The 18,444-nt window shown below is 37.4% G+C and overlaps 3 protein-coding genes across 10 annotated transcripts; 2 read left to right on the top strand and 1 right to left on the bottom strand.

Annotated features, from left to right (window-relative positions):
• Nucleotides 1–2,283: 2,283 nt before the first annotated feature.
• Nucleotides 2,284–6,288, bottom strand: LOC137949809 (plastidic ATP/ADP-transporter-like). The gene is made up of 5 exons (XM_068795997.1): nucleotides 5,480–6,288; nucleotides 4,042–4,308; nucleotides 3,809–3,952; nucleotides 3,352–3,699; nucleotides 2,284–2,966 (listed from the first exon to the last, which is right to left on the bottom strand). The coding sequence occupies exons 1-5, from the start codon at nucleotides 6,242–6,244 to the stop codon at nucleotides 2,574–2,576; spliced, it is 1,917 nt and encodes a 638-aa protein (XP_068652098.1). The 5' UTR covers nucleotides 6,245–6,288; the 3' UTR covers nucleotides 2,284–2,573.
• Nucleotides 6,289–8,640: 2,352 nt separating this feature from the next.
• On the top strand, nucleotides 8,641–15,168 carry LOC137949833 (V-type proton ATPase subunit c''2). Of its 8 annotated transcripts, none has more exons than XM_068796037.1 (6): nucleotides 8,641–8,757; nucleotides 10,179–10,219; nucleotides 10,314–10,469; nucleotides 10,593–10,670; nucleotides 14,458–14,628; nucleotides 14,769–15,168. In XM_068796037.1, the coding sequence occupies exons 3-6, from the start codon at nucleotides 10,387–10,389 to the stop codon at nucleotides 14,938–14,940; spliced, it is 504 nt and encodes a 167-aa protein (XP_068652138.1). In that variant the 5' UTR covers nucleotides 8,641–8,757; nucleotides 10,179–10,219; nucleotides 10,314–10,386; the 3' UTR covers nucleotides 14,941–15,168. The 8 variants fall into 8 exon arrangements, with proteins under 8 accessions (XP_068652138.1, XP_068652136.1, XP_068652135.1 ...); XM_068796035.1 differs by adding an exon at nucleotides 9,991–10,095 and having other exon boundaries at nucleotides 10,179–10,469; XM_068796034.1 differs by adding an exon at nucleotides 9,310–9,553 and having other exon boundaries at nucleotides 10,179–10,469.
• A 345-nt stretch (nucleotides 15,169–15,513) lies between these two features.
• On the top strand, nucleotides 15,514–16,846 carry LOC137950658 (caffeoylshikimate esterase-like). Its single transcript, XM_068797242.1, has one exon. The coding sequence runs from the start codon at nucleotides 15,685–15,687 to the stop codon at nucleotides 16,648–16,650; it is 966 nt and encodes a 321-aa protein (XP_068653343.1). The 5' UTR covers nucleotides 15,514–15,684; the 3' UTR covers nucleotides 16,651–16,846.
• The last annotated feature ends 1,598 nt before the right edge of the window (nucleotides 16,847–18,444 follow it).

Genomic DNA, 18,444 nt, shown 5'->3' with positions numbered 1-18,444 from the left:
TGATGACAATCATATATCATAATCACACATGGGACTTCAATTCTTTACCCAATGGAAAGAAGTGTGTGGGTTGTAGATGGACTTTTACAACCAAGCATAAATCTAATGGCTTGATTGCTCGGTTAAAAGCTCGATTGATTGTTAAGAGCTTTACTCCACCTATTGGATCAATTATGAGGAGACTTTTTCACCAGTTGCCAAACTCAACTCTTTAAGACTTTTCATCTCAGTTGTTTCAAATTCAAATTGGTCTATTCATCAATTTGATGTCAATCGTTTTTAAATAGTGGCATTCTTGAAGAAGTTATATGCTCAAACCACCTGGTTTTGTGGTTGAGGGGGAAAATGTATGCAAGCTTAATAAATCAATTTATGGCCTTAAGCAATCTCCTTGAGCATAGTTTGACAAATTTAGCAAAGTTGTTTGTGGGTTTGGTTTTAAAAGATGTGAGATATACTATTTTATTTTTGTTAAACATAATTGTTAGTGGTGTTATTCTTATGGTTGTATATGTGGATGATATTATTCTCACTAAGAGTGATCAAAAGGGTAGTTGCTAGATTAAAGAGGGGCTAGGTAAAGCTTTTCGAACTAAAAAACTTGATTTAATCAAATATTTTATGGATATTAAAGTGTTACAATGTCATGATAGTATAATTTTTTTCTCAAAGAAATTATGTCTTAAATTTATTTGAATAAATAGGAACGTTTAGCTGTAGAACACTTAACATTTCCATGGATCCAAATGTGAGGTTATGTGCGACATCGAGTAATGAGGTAGATGTTGATAAGTTTCATAGGTTGGTTGGAAAACTAATCTATTTAACATTTAAAAGACCAGACGTTTCCTTTATCGCAAGTGCCATTTGTCAGTTCATCCACAAACCCCAACTCTTTCACTAGAAAACATTAAAAAGGATATTGAAATATTTGAAGAAAAATCCAAGTCAAAAGATGTTGTATAAGAATCACGGTCATTTTAGTATTGAAGGTTTTGTAGATGTGATTGGGCAATCACCAAGTGATAGGGAATCCACATGTGACTATTGTGCAACTATTGGAGGTAATTTAGTTACTTGGCACAACAAGAAGCAAAATGTTATAGCTAGATCTAGTACGGAAGCATAAAATAGAGTTATAACACATACAATGAGTGAAATGCTTTGGTTGAGGTCTTTACCCAAAAAATTTGGTCTTTCAACAAAAACCTTTATGTAACTTTATTGTAACAATCAAACAGTCATTCACATCGCTATAAATCTAGTATTCTATGAGAGAATAAATCACATTGAAACTGACTATCATTTTATTAAAGCAAAACTTAGAGCTGGAATTATTTGTATGCACTACATTCCATCAAAGGGTCAATTGATAGATATTTTACCAAATCAGTTCCAGTTGGTCTAGCAATCATGCTCCAAGCTTGGTGTGTTTGATGTATTTGCTCCACCAACTTGATGAGGAGTGTTAAGAAATATGATGTTTTTATTTTTGTCACTTTGATTTCTCTTTCATTGTTCTTAAGGAGCTTAAAGGGACTGTAGTAATTATTATTGAATTTTATGATATAAATTCGCTCAAGAGAGTAGGTCACCCTAAGTTAAACCTAAGGAGGAGCTCCTCAAAATGCTATATACTCTACCACATCATTATCATCTTTTCTCACAATATCACTACCTCTGTAGCTCTCTTCTTCTTCTTCTTCTTCTCCACTAAGCACCTTAAGATTATGAAACCCTAGAAACTAATGTAGCAAGCCAACTAAGTTTTTCAACTTTGTAATGTTTTTAGAAGTTGGGAGATGTGTGCCTTCTTGAATTGGCATCCATATTCACACACTCCTCAATTCGATTCTTCTATTTCAATCTTTTTTTTTTCTCTTTAGTTATTTGAGCTATTATCAATTCAAGGGGACAAAAAATGTGGTGCTTTCAAACAATTATGATCACAATATGATACACTTTGTATGAATTTATTCTATTTTTATGTAAATACATACAAATATTTTCATGAATTCATCTCATTAGTTGTTGATTATTGTGAGGTGGATGTGGATTGACACTTAGTTCTCAAGCCTAATGCTCAAAATTTTGTCTGGGTGAATAATAATGAAAATTTGGGCAGTATATTTAGACCTTTATATATTATATAGTCACATATGGGGGGTACTAAGCATATAAACTGTCACTTTACTATACAATGTTGTATGAGTATAGCACATTGGACAGGTGACCACTTGATTGGGTAATTGGACCTTCAGACTATAATCTCAACCACCTTCTTATTTTATTTCCTTTCATCTTAAAAATTAATCGGTTCAGGTCCAAAACATCCCCGCCACCAATTCGTTTGACAAAGCTTTGACAAATGATGATAATCTGCAGTCTATTTCCTATTCATGATGGAAAAGAAAAGACAAGTTTCTAAATGAACCAAATTTAGGTTCCTTACATTCTCTCCCTGAGGCTAGCTTTAAACGAAATAGCATTATCACCGAACAAAAATAACATCGAACGACCACCTTCCCCCTCTCTTCCCCACCCTTACACCTCCTCTGCCAAAAACATTGCTCTTACTGGGAAAGAGGAAGAGAACCTCCAGTTGAAATTTCAGACTCATCAGTTGGTGTTGCCTTCAGTGCCGACCCATTTGACGCAGTTTTCTCATGAAGAGAGCCATTGCCTAGTGAGCCATTGGTCCCATTCGAAGAGGACTCTATTAGAGCTTCTGTGGCAAACTCTTCTGTCTCCACCTCCTTTTCTTTCTTTTCTAATACCGTGAATTGCGCATCCAAAGACCTTGCAGCAGCAAGCCATGCCAGAACAATCACCAAGAGGATTCCTCCAAGGTATGGAGTTGAATTTGCAAGGGACCCAAATGAGAGAATCATGACTTGTTGGATCAATGCCCCTCCAGACTTGCCAAGAGGATTGCAAACAACATCTATGGCTGCCTTCCCTTTCACCTAAGAGAACCACAACAAGATGGATCATCAGGAACATTTCAACAACTCTTGAGAATCTTAAAGTAGTTATAGTATATCGTATATAAACAGTAGATGTTTCTTAGCTTTCTGGTTTGTTGTGTAAGTTGCTGGTAAGAAACACATCCTAACAATGAGATGCATGGGGAAAGTGACAATGTGACATGAAGCTATCTAATCTGCATCTGATAAATATGTAAAGTTAGGAATACCCATCCTCTCCACCATTTTATGGGTCTAACGTTAGACACTCATGTAGAAAGCTGATCGATCCGTAACATTTCCATCAGACACCATGAGCAACTCCTCATCTTAAGATTCTCAAATTTCAAAATGATCTGTGAAAGCCAGAGGGATGGATACAAACCTTTGTATCTTCATCCAAAGGTATGTAGGCCATTTCCTTGCAAGGATCAAACAAGCTGTATTTTGCACTCTTGCTGAAAATATTTTGCATGGCTCCCACGTAAACAGCTGCTAGTAAAGGGGTCATTCCAAGACCTGCAAGCATAGGAGTCAAAGGTTGCCCAAACAAAATCAATGAGAAGAATCCAACTCCTGTGAGTAGCAACACTGTAGGAGTAATCATGGCTGCAACACCCCATCCATATTTCTCAAGTATCCAGCGGCCTAGAAGCATCATAACGAATGTTGCTATCCCAGTGCAAGTTGAGAAATCACCCATAAAGGAAGAGTATTCATTTGGACTTGGAAACTGCAATTTGAAAAATAAGTAAGAAAACAAATTTTAAGCAAATAAGTGTTGCAAAACTATCTTGGTTAGCAGATGTAAGGAGGGAATAAATTGCAAAGAAATTGCTTGCCTGGGCTTTGAGCTTTGACTTCCAGGTGACTTCAACAAGATTTATGCTAATACCATAGGCAACCACCAAGGTTGCAAGATCTCGAACATATCTTGACGACAGTAAAAATTTTAAGCTCTCTTTCAGTGGCAGCTTGGGTTTCTCCTGCAAAGAATTAGAGATGGATTTCTCTATATAAATTTCATATGGAAGAAGCAATGTTGCATGGGAAAACACTAACCAACAGGATTTACCTTCTTCTTACGGTTCACTTTTGGAAGAGATGGATCATTCAAAACATAAGTGTTGACCCACCAGTATAGCGAACATATCACAAGACCAAAAATCACTACAATGCTCATCATTCCCTTTAGTGATACAGCCCAACCATCAACCCCAGGGCCCAGATTCTTGCGGAGATTAGAGAAATATTTCACTGTTCGACCAGAGAATATGAGAGCTACATTTGCTCCAAGGCCAAAAAGAGAATAGAATTTTTTTGCTTCATCAACTGTTGTTATCTGGAAAACCAAAAAAATTACGTAAAGCTGATACCATACCATACACATGCAGTCAAATTTTGGTAATGAAAAAATGGAAGGTCAGATTTGAGAATTGAGATTTCACCCTATACTATGAGCTCACCCCATTCAGACTTCAGAGGAAATGTGTTAACCAGAAAAACATAGTACAAATGGAGGATTGCTTTTTGCATCATCAAGAATAATGAGTTATTTAAACATCAGACGAAATGCAAAACATTTCACTAATCATATTGATGCTAGCAGCATTATTTTTTTTTTTTTTTATCAAATGGGTTTCTGTAAAACCGATTCAAAACAGAGAGAAACTCCAAGTGAACCCACAGATCTGCATCTCCCCAATTATACAGGCAACTACATTAACTAACAATTCTGTCCTGTACAAACTGTATCTTTCTGATGATGAAAGGTTAACCTTTTTTTTTTTTTTTTGAATGGTGAAAGGTTAACATATTATAAAACTAATTGGTAAATAAAGCCAAAAAACACTAGTGATGGGAATGAAGCAAATTTTCAAAAATATGCTAAATGCAGTAGCGAAGATTGGAATGAAGAAAATTCCAAAATATCTGCTAAATGCAGGATATTACTCTTGAAAAGCAATACTAAATTAGATATGCTCGTAAGTAAGTAACCTAAAAAATCACGGAATGCAAGCATCACAAATATAATGTGTAAAATAAGAAACAGAGGATGAACAGAATAAAAAAAGGGGAGGGGGATATGCAGATAAGGTTACGAAGATAACTCAAGAAATATGATATCTAGTTCATTGAAGAGATATGAACCTACTTCAGGTCTCCATATTCAGAAAACAACAGGGCACAATAAAATGTAACTAGAATATAAATTCAACATTCACAAAAGCTCCAATAGATAATTTGAGGCATAACCAATCACAATCAGATGAAGTTATCAATAAAAGATGAAAACAAAGAGAAGAAAATAAACGTCCTATTAGATGAAGTCCAAAACTGAAAGATAATCAAGTTAAACAAATGTCGTTTGCCCCAGAACATACAAACCCGATGAGAAAACCCCACTTTTAGATGAAATTCATAACAGGGGACAAAGGAATCCTTAAACAGAAACCATAAATAAGAAATAGAACAAAATTCGACGAAAACATAGCTTATTTAAAGTAGTTTACCTGGTTGGCGAAGCCCCAAAACAAAACAGATACTACGACACTCCCCCATAGCTCAGCCATGACATAGAACAAACAAAAGCTCCAAATCCTTAGAATTGCAACAGGGCCGAGAAAGCTAGGCCCTAATGCAGCTAAGAGCCTGTCTGCCAGGGCAGTGGGGTGTATTAGATTATTAAGTGGATACAGGATAAACCCGAAAGCCCCAAAGAAGGCGATGAATGGCAGGATAACCGTATAGAAAAGAGCCTCTTTCGACAAAACATTCGCGAGCTTAGAGTACAAGACCGTGAACCCAATAGCCATGGGCAAATTAACCCAAGTTTTCAGAAAGGGAATAATCTCAGCGCTGCTGCCTGGAGCTGTGACAACCAGCACGTCCTTTGTATCTCTCAGTATGGTATAATTGAATAGAATGCAGAAGAACATCAACCCAAGTGGGATAACCTTCCTCAAAGTCGAAACCTCAACGCCCAGCAATGTGTGCTTTTTTGTATCGCTAATAGGAATATATCCGTCCGCTGCAGCTTCCGCCTTGCAAACGTGGAGACTTCTCTCTCTGTTGCGAAACACATGGAAATTGGAACCACCGGAAAGTCCCCTGGGCACTCCTATCTCTCTAAGAGATAATAGCGACCTACCACCACCAAGGGGTTTGTTCGTTTTGGCGCGATGCCGAAAGGTAAGCCTCTCGGAAGGGAAGAAATCTCTAGCTCTGGGATTTGAAGGAAGGGAAAGAACCCCTTTTGGCTGGATAACAGCTTCCATATCTCCTCAGCCTTCAAAACCCAGAACCTCAGCAGAGGCGGAAGAGAGAGATAACCCCAAAATCTCAACGGCGGTGTAGGAGAGAAGATATATAGAGTTTAAGCAAGGTCCGGGGATGAGGATTCCATTAAAGTTAATCAACAAATGAGCTTAATTGGCTGAAAAGTACCACATTTGTAAGTTAATGACAAAAGACAAATGCGTGATATTTTTATTCGTGAAATCCCCAACAGCATCAAAAGTACCGTATCATCTGTCAAAACATCGCAATGAAGAAAAGGCAAAAGCGCAATATGTCCAAAAGCTTTCGCTCTCGCTGAGGAAACCAATAGAATGGACAACTAAAAAATCCCCAAACTACCCTTCTTCCCTGTTTATTCGTCTTTCTTTCGGTGTCGGGACGTCTAGCAGTTTACCACTCCCAAACGGGGACCTGGGTAATCGACGGGTAGAATTATCTCGTTCAGAGCTCCTCTGATATTGGGGAGCAACAGAACCAAGCTTCATGACTCGTATGGGACCTCATACCAGGTAATGCATTGGTGCAAGATCTCGGATATCCCGCCGGGGAAGCAATATTATAATTTTCTCCAATAGGGTCTTCGAAAAGAACCCTTAATTCATCCCGCTTATCATGAAATCCGAGGATACAGCAAGTAAATGTCAATTAATAGATCCTATAAAAACTCCCTAAATGAATTTCTTTATTGAATGTGCAGTTTAATGGCGTCGCGTCAGTCATGACTTTTCAAACAGAGAGATGTAAACAATCAAAGGCCAAGGCCAGCCAAGAGTAAGATTCAATACGGGTTTTGATTAATAGTAAAATGCACCAAGAAGAGAAGAACTGAAGTTTATTCCATGTAGCTATAGTCTGCAAGTAGCTCACTAGTGCCCATTTTACTGGAAATTTTAGGAATAAATGAAGCATCATCACTTTCAAGCTCCAAATGAGAATCACGGGATGGGCAGGTGGGCACAAGACAGAAATCATATGATAGCGCCCTATCCGCCTTCGCCCACACGTCTTTGATTTGTATGAATACAAAGCTGAATCTCCAATCTAGTCTCGTGCCCTGTGAGCGGCAGCGCACAGCCAAAGGGGAATGAATCAATAGATTAAACACCTGTGTTCGTTTATTCAGTCATCAACCACACCGATAAAAATCACAGAAAGCAGACGTCTTTTGAAGTTTGACCTCCCGTGCACCAACCCACGTGTACAAAGAAGAGTCCCAATCTTCAATCTAATTGCCACAACCCCATTTGTGATTTTAATCAAAACTAGGACTCGACAGTCGACACGCCCACATCCTACCAAATGAAGAAACTACAACCGACGTGTTCGAGTAAATGCCGAGTAAATGTTCGAGCGCCCATATCCTTACTCTAAAATCCATCCGGTGGAGGCGATAACCAGAGAAGTGGCGGGCCATGAAAACGGGGAATAGTCATGGGAATTTAGTGGGGGCTCCCTGAGAGAATAAGATAACAGTCCTGATTGGTGCAGCGTTGTGAGGAATGATGCAACCAACCAAGAAACCTCGAAAAGAGCAGAGGCCTCGGAACCCAACAGAATGGACAACGAAGACAAAAGACAACGGCCGCGGTTTCTCCCTTCACGTCACCTGTTTCCCACTTCGTCCTCTGAACACGGAACCGGAACGGAACAGAAGGAGCCAGCGTCCGAATGTGAAGCAAAGTAAAGTACAAAAAAATTGATCAATTAACTGGGATAAGTTGATTAGAAGTTGAAGGTCTAGGTAGGGGTACCTAGTTACTACTGTTATTAAAAAAAATATTTTATATTTTGTAGTTATAAAATAATTATTTTTATTTATTAAATATATTTATTTTATAATTACTGTATTAAATTAGTGATTTAATAGTAATAATTAAAATATTATTAAAATAAAATATTTAATAAATTATTTTGGTTTAATTATCCCAGTACTATAATTAATTAAACCAATGATTTTAAATTTTATGATAATATATTATTAATTAATAATATGTAAAAATATATATTATATTGTTGATAAAATAATATATTTATTTATTTGTTATACTAATTTTTTTATTATTATATTAAATTAATGGTTTTTAATATTAAAATATATCTTATGTTATTAAAAAATAATTTATTTCTTTATTATATTCATTTATGTTATTTTTTATTTATTTTATAATTTATTCTAATCACACAGAATTATTATATTAATTTATAATAAATTATAATCATTAAATAATATAATATAATATTTTATTAATTTATTTATTAATATATTTTATTCTACACATTAAATCACTTTTATAAGTGTAAGAACCTTACTTAGGTTAATTATCTATCAAACAGATGTTCTATTTAAATATATTACAAAAAGTTACTCGTTCTAAATCATCCGCGTGTCTCTCTTAATCTAAAAATCTGACCCTGTCGAAAAAGCTTGTTCGTTTTCACGTCCCCGACAATCTTTTGGGTTTTTCTCCCAGCAAATCTCACTACCGAACCGGTAACAATCCTCTCCTTCCCTATCCATCTCTTCTTTTCTCTCGTATATGGATCGTTGAGGCTATGACTTTTTATTGAGTATTGTTACGGATTATTGGTTTATCCAAAGGAGTTGGATGGAAATCTATCTTTTTTCAGTGCTTTATTTCATTTTTGGTGTTCGGATCTAGCATACGTGGACAGATATGGTGTTTTCTTCGCTTTTATGCGTTCCCTGCTGAAGTCGATCTCTCGGATATTAGGTTGTTCTTCCTTTTCTATTATTGGCAATTCTTCCACTCAAATACCGTCCTTACTTCTCAATGGGTTATATTCTGTGCAATTGCCGAATATTAATGTTGCTCTGCCCAAGACAAGACTTGTAGGGTTTTCTTACTTCTTAATGGTTTTTATTCTGTGAGTGATTTATTGTACAACTCCTCCCCCTTCCATATAAGTTTTTTTACCAAGCCCTTCATACTAATTTTCCGGGGCACAAGTATGTTAGTACAGATTATTTGATATATATCAGCATTTTTTGCACAATCATACCAGTGACAGGAACATCATTTAGGTGGACCAATGCAGATTGCAGTGATGAAGGATCGTAGACAAGGATAGCATATTACAGTGATAAAGGGTTGAAGAAGGGGAACTAGTTGAAGTTATCAGGGATGATGTGAAATTTAATAAGGAAGAAGAAGGTGAAGATGATATGGAAGAAGAAATAGATCAATCTACAACCTCAACATCTAGAAGAAAAAGGAGAAATGAGCAAGCAGAATTAGCTGATCATGCAACAGTATAACAGCTAACATGTGGGATACTAGTGGAGTAGTTAATTTAACATGAACAGTTTATTCTTTAAATAAAATATTTTTTTAAAGTTTATTATTTGATATTATGTTCTATATATTGTTTTACGAAATATTATGGAAATATATGGAGTTTTATTAATTTCCATCGATTTTCTTGTAAAATTTACTAATAGATATAAGGAGAAGTAGATAACTTTTCGAAGCAATTTCCTAGTGAGGCACTGATAAGATTTTATAGTAAAAATTCCTAGGAAATATATAACCAGGTTCTAGCTTTTCCTGGATAAAAGTTCTTGGCAAGGGCACTGACGGGCCTGATAATGCTTAAAAATCAATTTCTAGTGCAGCTGATCATTAGAAATTCACTAGAAATTGGAGAGATACTGACAGCCCCTAAATTTCTCCAAAATTCTGAATTTTGGATGCTCGACTGATAGGGAACTGTCAGTGTGTAAAAAGATGGATGTATATCTGTCTGGCTCACAATCAGGGCGTCCATCAACTTCTGCACTTCTAGATCTTATGAGATCAGTCCAATAAAGGTCTAAAATTACATTTGCTTGCATTGACACTTGGGTTAGACTCATATACATCATTTGCTTAATCAGCTTTCCCCAATCTACAGGAAGCTAGGTGGGTTGGATCCTTGAAGACACTGCATTCTCTGTAATCTCTCTTTGAACCTAACGTCACAGTTACTGCTACAGATCTATAACAGCAGAGTTCCTCTGATTCCATAGATGCCTCATATAATTCTTAGATAGCTTTCTTCGTGAAATTGAAGATCGAATTGTCGGAGCACAGACAACCTTTCTCTCCAACAAATCACAGTGATGGCAGTCCACATCTCTCCATATACGTGGTCGGCAATAGGAATTGCAGTTTCCATTGGCGTTTCTGTTTTAGGCGCTGCTTGGTACGTATATCTATTTTCTGAAATTCCCACATTTTATTAGTAGTTCTTGGGTCTGGACTTTCTTAAATTTTAACTTCTTCTCTGAACAATGGTGATTTGTTTCCTACTGCTTTGCTTGTTTAGGGGAATATATATTACCGGGAGCAGTTTGATTGGAGCAGCGATCAAAGCTCCCCGTATTACTTCCAAGAATCTTATTAGGTAAGTAATTTTGTTTGTCAAGTGCCTGGTTTGTCTTCTTTTTGATTTCTTTTGCTGCCGGTACTATTCATGTCTTATCAATATCAAATCTTTGTGTCATGATTAGTTTATATAATAATCAGTTTGGTCATAGACATACTTAAAATTGCGACTGTATTGCTATGGTGTATCCATTCAATTGATGCTAATTGCTAATCTTTCAAAAAAACAATTGCAGCTACTTGCAAAGTTCTGGCATACAAGATTATGTGGTTAATTCTGCCTGTTGTAGTGTTGAAGTGTGTGTCATAGTTGTTGAGATATGATTAATAATTTTAATAAAGAATATTTGTTCTCTCCAAGAACTCCTCAAGTTTGTAGTTTCATGTGATATGCAAAAGTGCACCTGCTGATGAGCAAGAAAAAAAATATAGATGTGGCCCATATGAGCAAGCCATGCTTGTTGGTAAATGCGATTGAGGGTTCACAAGAGAAGTGTGATTACCATGTCAGTAAATTTTGAATTGAAATATCCATCATCCCAGTTCTTATAACTGATGACTAATGATGAAATTGTTGAACTATGCCCAAGAGTTCATAATGAGCATTACTGTGCTCTATGTTTCTTGTAAAATGTTGGTTGACAAACAGTAAATTGGTTAATAAGTGAGCCAATTGCTATCAGTTGGAATTCACTGTTATTCAAGCTAGAGAAAAAGAAAGCATGAGATCACACTGCAACAATTTCTGGGAGACGCTACAGCTACAACATGCTTTTAGTTGAGGTGTAACTGCTATCAATTGAATATTACTTCAAAGAGTTAATCGGACCTACCTTGTTAAGGGGGTAACTCTTTAGAGATGTCTTGGAATCATACCTCAAGGGATGCTAATTGCTTCGCTAATTCATTAGCTGAGGAGGTGTCTCCTGTCAACATTTCATTGTGGGCTGACCCCTCCCTCTGCTAGGGGATTGAGGGCTCTCCTAGCCCTTCTTTGTGAAATTGCTGTTGTCTTTTCATAAAGCATTTACCATTTTAAATTATTTTTTTTTTGTTAGTTCCTGTAAATTTCCTAAAAGTTGGATCTGACAAAAAATGAATGTCACTGATCTAGGGGGTCTAACACACTTCATACCTCGTCCTTTGAGATGATCCAAGTTGGTGCTGCCAGAGGATTTTTTTTTTTTTAATTTTTTGACAAAACGGTGAATAGCTTTATTGCTAAAAAATAATAGGATACAGAATAGCTGAGCACTGAAAGCATAAAAAATAGAAAAGAAATAGAGGGCTGAAGCCCAAAGCTTAAAGCTGAAGAGAAGTTCCAATTACTAATAGAGTGGGAAACACCCTCTTTCGTTAGTTGGTCAGCGAACGCGTTAGCAGTACACAGTGTGTCAGTGTGTGCTGCCAAGTAATCTCTCTACCAGAACATACAGAGGAGATTTTATCAAATGTTTCTCAACTTCCATGGTGGGGGCTTTCCATTTGTAAACCAAGAGATCACTGTTACCGAATTCCTTCTATTATCTGTGCCAGAGAGAAACTTTGGGTGAAGTGGCAAATATCCTCCAGGAGGGCCAGTAATTCTGCTTCTAAGAGGCACTGAGGCCTGCTGGTCCAGAAAGAATGAGGAGAAGAGATCCTGTTTGGTCTCTGGTCATGCCTGCTACATCATGGGGACCAGGGTTCCGCAACTACTATCTTCAAAATTTAATTTGAGATAATCAGGAGGGGGAGGCTGCGAAGGTGGAGCTTCTTTAGGTCTTTAGGTCCATTTTCTACAAAACACAGGACTGACTTCCAATTTCTGCAAAAGATGGAGCTTGGAATTGGGGGTATTATATTGATTTCCTGCTTTAGGGAAAGGACTGTGTCAGAATTGAAGGATAAAGCTTGAGAATTGATTTGGACTACACGCTGCAATGCCAAACTTTGAAAATATCAGCCCCATACTTCTGAACTGAATGGAATAAGATGTGGAAGCTGTTTCTGCTGTGAAGCCACATAATATTACATAAATTATTAACCACTGGACAATCCTTTTTTCTAATTCATCGCACGTTAAGATCCTTCTCCTAGCTGCATTCCTGAGGAAGATTTTTGCAGGAGCATTGATCTTCCATACAGTACTGATATTTTAAGGAGGATCTTGCAACTGAGGTTTTAAAAGGCTGTAAAAACTGGCCATTGAGAAGGATTCTGAGGTACACGGACCCCAGATTGGGCAGTCTTCACCCTGATCCAGAGTGAAAGTCTTAGTTAAGAGGGATAAGAGGCTTGTGAATTCTGCTGTTTCTGTTTCATTAAGGGACCTTCTAAAGTTGAGGTTCCAGTTTCTAGAGATTCTAAATCAAAAGACTGAGATATTTTTATCTCTGGCTAGAGGAGTAGCTTGGATCTTACTGTCGCTTTGCCAAAGCTCTGCCCAGGATTTTATATTCACGCCTTCTTTGGACATGGAACCGTTAATTGTTGGTTAGCAACTCTTTCTGTTGCAAATTGCTCTCCAAAGGCTTGATGACCTATTGGTGGGAACGCCCCTTGGAATCCAGTCCTCAGTGTTTTAATTATACTTTACACCAATTACTGATATCAATAGTGTTGTTTTCTCAGTGGAGAATCTCCGTCACCACTTGGTCAAGAAAGTCTGAATTCATTGCTTTCAACTTTCTAATTCGCAGTCCCTCTAAGCCAAGAGAACATTTATAGGAGATCATAACTGTAACTATCTTTTCTTTTCAATTTGTTGATCAGAGTTTCATGTATTGAAAAACTTGATTTGGTGGATCCACATGACTAATACATTAAGACTCCACGTTATCTGAAATTCCAAATTATGTGCAAATTGAATGAATCAAAGGCACTGGTTCTTCTTACTTTGGATTCAGTTAGATGAACATGTATTCTGGTTTAAGTACTTTTTCTGATTCAACAGTTATGTTCATCATACTTTCCTTTGAAATTTTACAACTGTCTTTTTTAAAATAGTATAAAAATCCTATTATTAAGTTAGGTTAGCTTTCTTTTTTCATTAGCCTTCTCTTTTTTAAGACATATTTACATACTGAATTTGGTCTAGTTTTGTTCATCCCTTTTAAACTGGCCAATTTGAACCATGCCATTCTTTCTGTATTGATTTTTTATAAGATTGATTAAGAGTTCTGCAAAGTTTGGGCTATTCCGTGTTCGTATGACTAGTAGGCACAAAAAAGCATGGGAATTTGCAATTTTTACACAAATATTATTAGGTAAGACTGCAGATAAAAAGTTTTGAAATGGATCCTAGTTACTTTCAACTGTTGATGAATCTCATCCACATTGCATAACTATTTTAACTGTGTGTAGTGATAGTATGATGACTTATGGGTCTGTTACTTTTCTGTATTGAACTTTTGTGTGACTAATAACGAGTTCTGCAAACCTTGGGCTATTCCACTTTCATATGATTGGTAGGCAGAAAAAAGCATGGGGTTTTGAAATTTTGACCCAACATTATTGAGACTGCAGATACACAGTTATCAAATGGACCCTGTTACTTTCCAACTGTTGATGAATCTTATCCACATTGCATAATTATTTTTACTGGGTGTACTGCTAGCATGCTGGCATATGGGTTTGTTGGTTCATCTGCATCATATAGTATTTATATAGTACTAAAAAGTAAATGCACGTTTCCAGAAGTGACATTTTTTTAATTTTTATTTAGGTGTTTTTTTGCTATGTTTTGTTTCTTATACTTTGAATGTAGTATTGGCTTTTCCCATGCAAGTGGTGTGGACATATCTTTTGTGTGTCTTCTCTTTCAGTGTTATTTTTTGTGAGGCCGTTGCTATTTATGGAGTCATTGTGGCAATTATTTTACAAACCAAGTTAGAGAGTGTTCCTTCATCGAAAATGTATGCCCCTGAATCTCTGAGAGCTGGGTATGCAATCTTTTGTTCTGGCATCATTGTGGGGTTTGCAAACCTGGTCTGCGGGTATGTTTATCACTTCAAATTTAATTAAATCAAGAATGAAATTGAAGATGGAGCATGGTGATTTATACTACTACTCTTGATTTTGTATCACTAACGTTTACTTTGTGTGGGATTATTCTGTATGTGTTACCTCTCATCAGGATCTGTGTGGGAATTATTGGAAGCAGCTGTGCATTATCTGATGCCCAGAATTCCTCACTCTTTGTAAAGATTTTGGTGATTGAAATCTTTGGAAGTGCACTTGGGCTGTTCGGAGTTATTGTTGGGATCATTATGTCCGCTCAAGCGACATGGCCAGCAAAGACATCATAACTGGTTTGTATTACTAGATGGATGTGCTAGCTGAAAATTTCTTTAGATTCTGTATGTTCACTGGATTTTGGAACGATGTTCTGGTTGGTTCATGGTGGGTGCACTAGTCTTACGTAATTTAGGTCATCTCAATTGTTTAGTTTTGTGCATCTTTGCCAGTATAGGTTGATAGTGATTAACATTGGTTTTTGAGTCTCTTCAACAGTTATGAATGTTGCATTTTCCCAATAAGGCTCAATGCAGGAAATATACCAGTTGTATTTTCTAAAGTCGATATTTTGATATAAATATTTAATAATAGTTTTACATAGATTAATGAGAACAAATATATTGAGTTTATTAGTTAGAAAAGTTCACTGGAACATGGTGAAGATCCTGTACTACTTCAGTTTTCGGTGATCAAGGACAAATGGAACATGGTGAAGAACCTGTACTACTTCAGTTCTCGGTGATCAAGGACAAATGCATTTCGATCTACCAAACTTTATCTTTTAAGAAAAGCAAAAAGAAAATGGTTTCCGTATCCTCTATCAAAGAATCAAACTTCATCGACGTGCATCGTGACCTCTCCACCACCTCGAAGTCGGTACACCAACTCCTACCGGCCAAAACCAGCGCAGGGTTGGTATAAACCACTTTTTTTCCTTCCCAGTTCCCTCCTCTTGCCTGTCCTAACGCTGTCTACTTTAAAACCCCGTGGAGGTCTTTCCACTCCGATCCGTCCGCTGTCTCAACTCAGCCACGATGTCGTCGGAAGCGCCGCCTCTGCGGCCACCAAACTTCTGGGGAGACATGCCGGAAGAGGAGTACTATACCTCACAGTGCGTTAAAAACACCAAATCCTACTTCGACACTCCCAACGGGAAGATCTTCACGCAGGAATTCCTGCCGTTGGATCACCCAATCAAGGGTACAGTATATATGACCCACGGCTACGGCTCCGACACCGGCTGGCTCTTCCAAAAGATCTGCATCGCCTACGCGCAGTGGGGCTATGCCGTGTACTGCGCCGATATGCTCGGCCACGGGCGGTCCGAAGGCCTTCGATGCTACCTGGGCGACATGGAGAAGATCGCGGCCACCTCGCTGTCTTTCTTCCTCAGCGTGCGTAAGCGTGTGCCCTACGCCCATCTCCCGGCGTTCCTCCTGGGCGAGTCAGCTGGAGGCGCCGCCACCATGTTGATGTACTTCCAGTCGGAGCCGGGGACTTGGACAGGCCTCATCTTCTCGGCTGCCCTCTTCGTCATGCCTGAAGACATGAAACCTTCCCGGCCTCATCTCTTCGCATATGGACTGCTATTTGGGCTCGCCGACACCTGGGCCGCCATGCCTGACAAAAAGATGGTGGGTAAGTCGATCAAGGATCCGGAAAAGCTGAAGATCATCGCGGGGAATCCAAGACGATATACCGGGAGTCCTCGCGTGGGGACGATGAGGGAACTGCTAAGAGTGTGCGACTACATACAAGCGAACTTCGAGCGAGTGACGGCGCCATTTCTGACGGCTCACGGGACGGACGACGGAGTGTCGTCCCCCGAGTCGTCCAAGATGTTGTATGAAAAGGCGTCGAGCGAGGACAAGACGCTGAAGCTGTACGAAGGGATGTACCATTCTTTGATACAGGGGGAGCTGGACGAGAACAGCGAGAGAATCCTCAAGGACATGAGAGACTGGATCGACGAGAGAGTCGAAAGATACGGACAAAAGTAAGGGATTCATACTCGGTAAATTTCCTTAAATCTTAAATGTCTGAAACCAGAAATTCGCGATTGGATTTGTGAATTTGGATGTAAAGACGAAGAAAGGAAATTGTTGAATTGTTCATCGACCTTTCAACTGGATAAATGTTGAAGTTTCTATTTATAATTCGGACTGTTTGGACGTCTGGCAATTTATTGAGAGATCATTTTTGGTCTTCTGGGCAGGTAATTTAGTTCCTCATCGTTCTGGAAGTACGAAAAAAAAAAAAATTACAATCACTGAATCAAGAATTTAATCAGAGAGTAAGGGGTACGGCTTGTTTCACTGTCGAAGCTCTTTGCAGTCCTCGGAAGAATCATTCTTGTCGGCCTCTTTGTGCATCTTCTCAATCATGCCAAGGCTTACTTTCATGGTCACCGAATTTCCCTGTAACGAGGGAATTCAGTGCCCATACATGTTTCGACTATGCCGAGCTTCAACTACAGAAAGCTAAAAACAGTAAAAATGGCATTCATACCTTCAATTCTGATTTGGGTTGATTGACAAACCAAATCCAATTGATCCTTTTGTTTGTAAGCAAGTAAAGCACAAAATGAAAGTGTTGAAGAACATATATGCACAGAGCCAGAATCAATATGGTGGAGGCTTACAAGAGTCACAAGAGATGTCTCATAGAAATCTCGGTTAGAGATGTTTAGTTATGTTAGTCTTATATTGATGTCCAGTTGTTCAATTATTCTTAAACTTATCTTTTAGTATTTAATTTTGGGTGTAACTGAGACAAGGGTAATTTAATTGAAATTGGATTTTACTTATTTCTTCTATTATAAATAGAGGTTTATATATTCAAATTATATCAAGTTAGTGAAATTTTTCTCAGTTCCAAAAATCCAACAGAAAGAATTATTAATAAAAAATATTAAGAAACATATTCCAACCTATAAAATACAAAATAAAATATGTTTGTTTTAATAAATGAACAACATAAGCGACACAAAATAAGATTGCATATATTTTAGAGGCTGCTCAACCACCTTATTTTATTGTCATAAAAATTTCTCACGGGATGCATTTTGAGTATCTTTGCAATTGATGCCTTAGATCCGCACTTCTTACTTGGATAGGGAGATGGTTGGAGGGAAGCAACTAGTGATATACATAATGTCACTATCTTTTGATAATTGGATTGTAATAGTCCTGTGTTACTCTTGGAGACTAATGAATATACCCCATGCAACTAAAAAAGATCAACAAATTGATATGCAAAAACCCTATTCTCAACCCCATGATCGACACGAATTAGGAGTAAAACACACAAATGTGAATGATTTTAAGTGAGTTGTGGTTATGTCTAAACTAATTATCAATTACTATATAAATTTTCACTATATTAAAAGTACAACCTAGAAAATACTGTTGTTATTTTGCTCAACAAATATACACCTATTACAATTTTTAAGGACACAAAATTTCAAATATACACTAGTTAAAATTTCAAAGACATGTAAAATTTGTAAATATACATTTGTTAAGATGTCAAGGACATGTAAAATTTCAAATGTACACCTGTTAAAATTTCAAGGATATGTAAAATTTCAAAATATACAGTTGTTAAATTTCAAGGTAAATAAAGCATGTAGCGTGTGAGATAAGGACATATCATGAGTCATGTAAGACTGTAGAACAAGGTTGACAAGTATGACTCATATAGAGGCCATATTTGCACTTTTTAGTCGTGTTACAGAGACATACAAATGAGATGACTCATAAAACAATGCAACCTTTTAGAGCAGTATAACATAG

This window comes from Aristolochia californica, unplaced genomic scaffold (genome assembly GCF_029961685.1).
Source record: "Aristolochia californica isolate CCGP_79_NKW_82.1479 unplaced genomic scaffold, dmAriCali1.0.hap1 SCAF_14, whole genome shotgun sequence".
NCBI classification, from domain to species: Eukaryota; Viridiplantae; Streptophyta; class Magnoliopsida; order Piperales; family Aristolochiaceae; genus Aristolochia; species Aristolochia californica.
The sequence above is the reverse complement of the archived record's forward strand: the minus strand, read 5'-3'. Positions and strand labels throughout refer to the sequence as shown.

What these genes read in the sequence shown, in the direction of transcription:
- LOC137949809 (XM_068795997.1), bottom strand. Translation starts at nt 6,244, where the DNA reads ATGGAAGCTGTTATCCAGCCAAAAGGGGTTCTTTCCCTTCCTTCAAAT. An exon ending in AAGTGAACCGTAAGAAGAAG is followed by an intron (nt 3,953 to 4,041) that starts GTAAATCCTGTT and finishes AATTCTTTGCAG; the next exon opens with GAGAAACCCAAGCTGCCACT. An exon ending in AGTCAAAGCTCAAAGCCCAG is followed by an intron (nt 3,700 to 3,808) that starts GCAAGCAATTTC and finishes TTCAAATTGCAG; the next exon opens with TTTCCAAGTCCAAATGAATA.
- LOC137949833 (XM_068796037.1), top strand. Translation starts at nt 10,387, where the DNA reads ATGGCAGTCCACATCTCTCCATATACGTGGTCGGCAATAGGAATTGCA. An exon ending in TCTGTTTTAGGCGCTGCTTG is followed by an intron (nt 10,470 to 10,592) that starts GTACGTATATCT and finishes TTGCTTGTTTAG; the next exon opens with GGGAATATATATTACCGGGA. An exon ending in ACTTCCAAGAATCTTATTAG is followed by an intron (nt 10,671 to 14,457) that starts GTAAGTAATTTT and finishes CTTCTCTTTCAG; the next exon opens with TGTTATTTTTTGTGAGGCCG.
- LOC137950658 (XM_068797242.1), top strand. Translation starts at nt 15,685, where the DNA reads ATGTCGTCGGAAGCGCCGCCTCTGCGGCCACCAAACTTCTGGGGAGAC.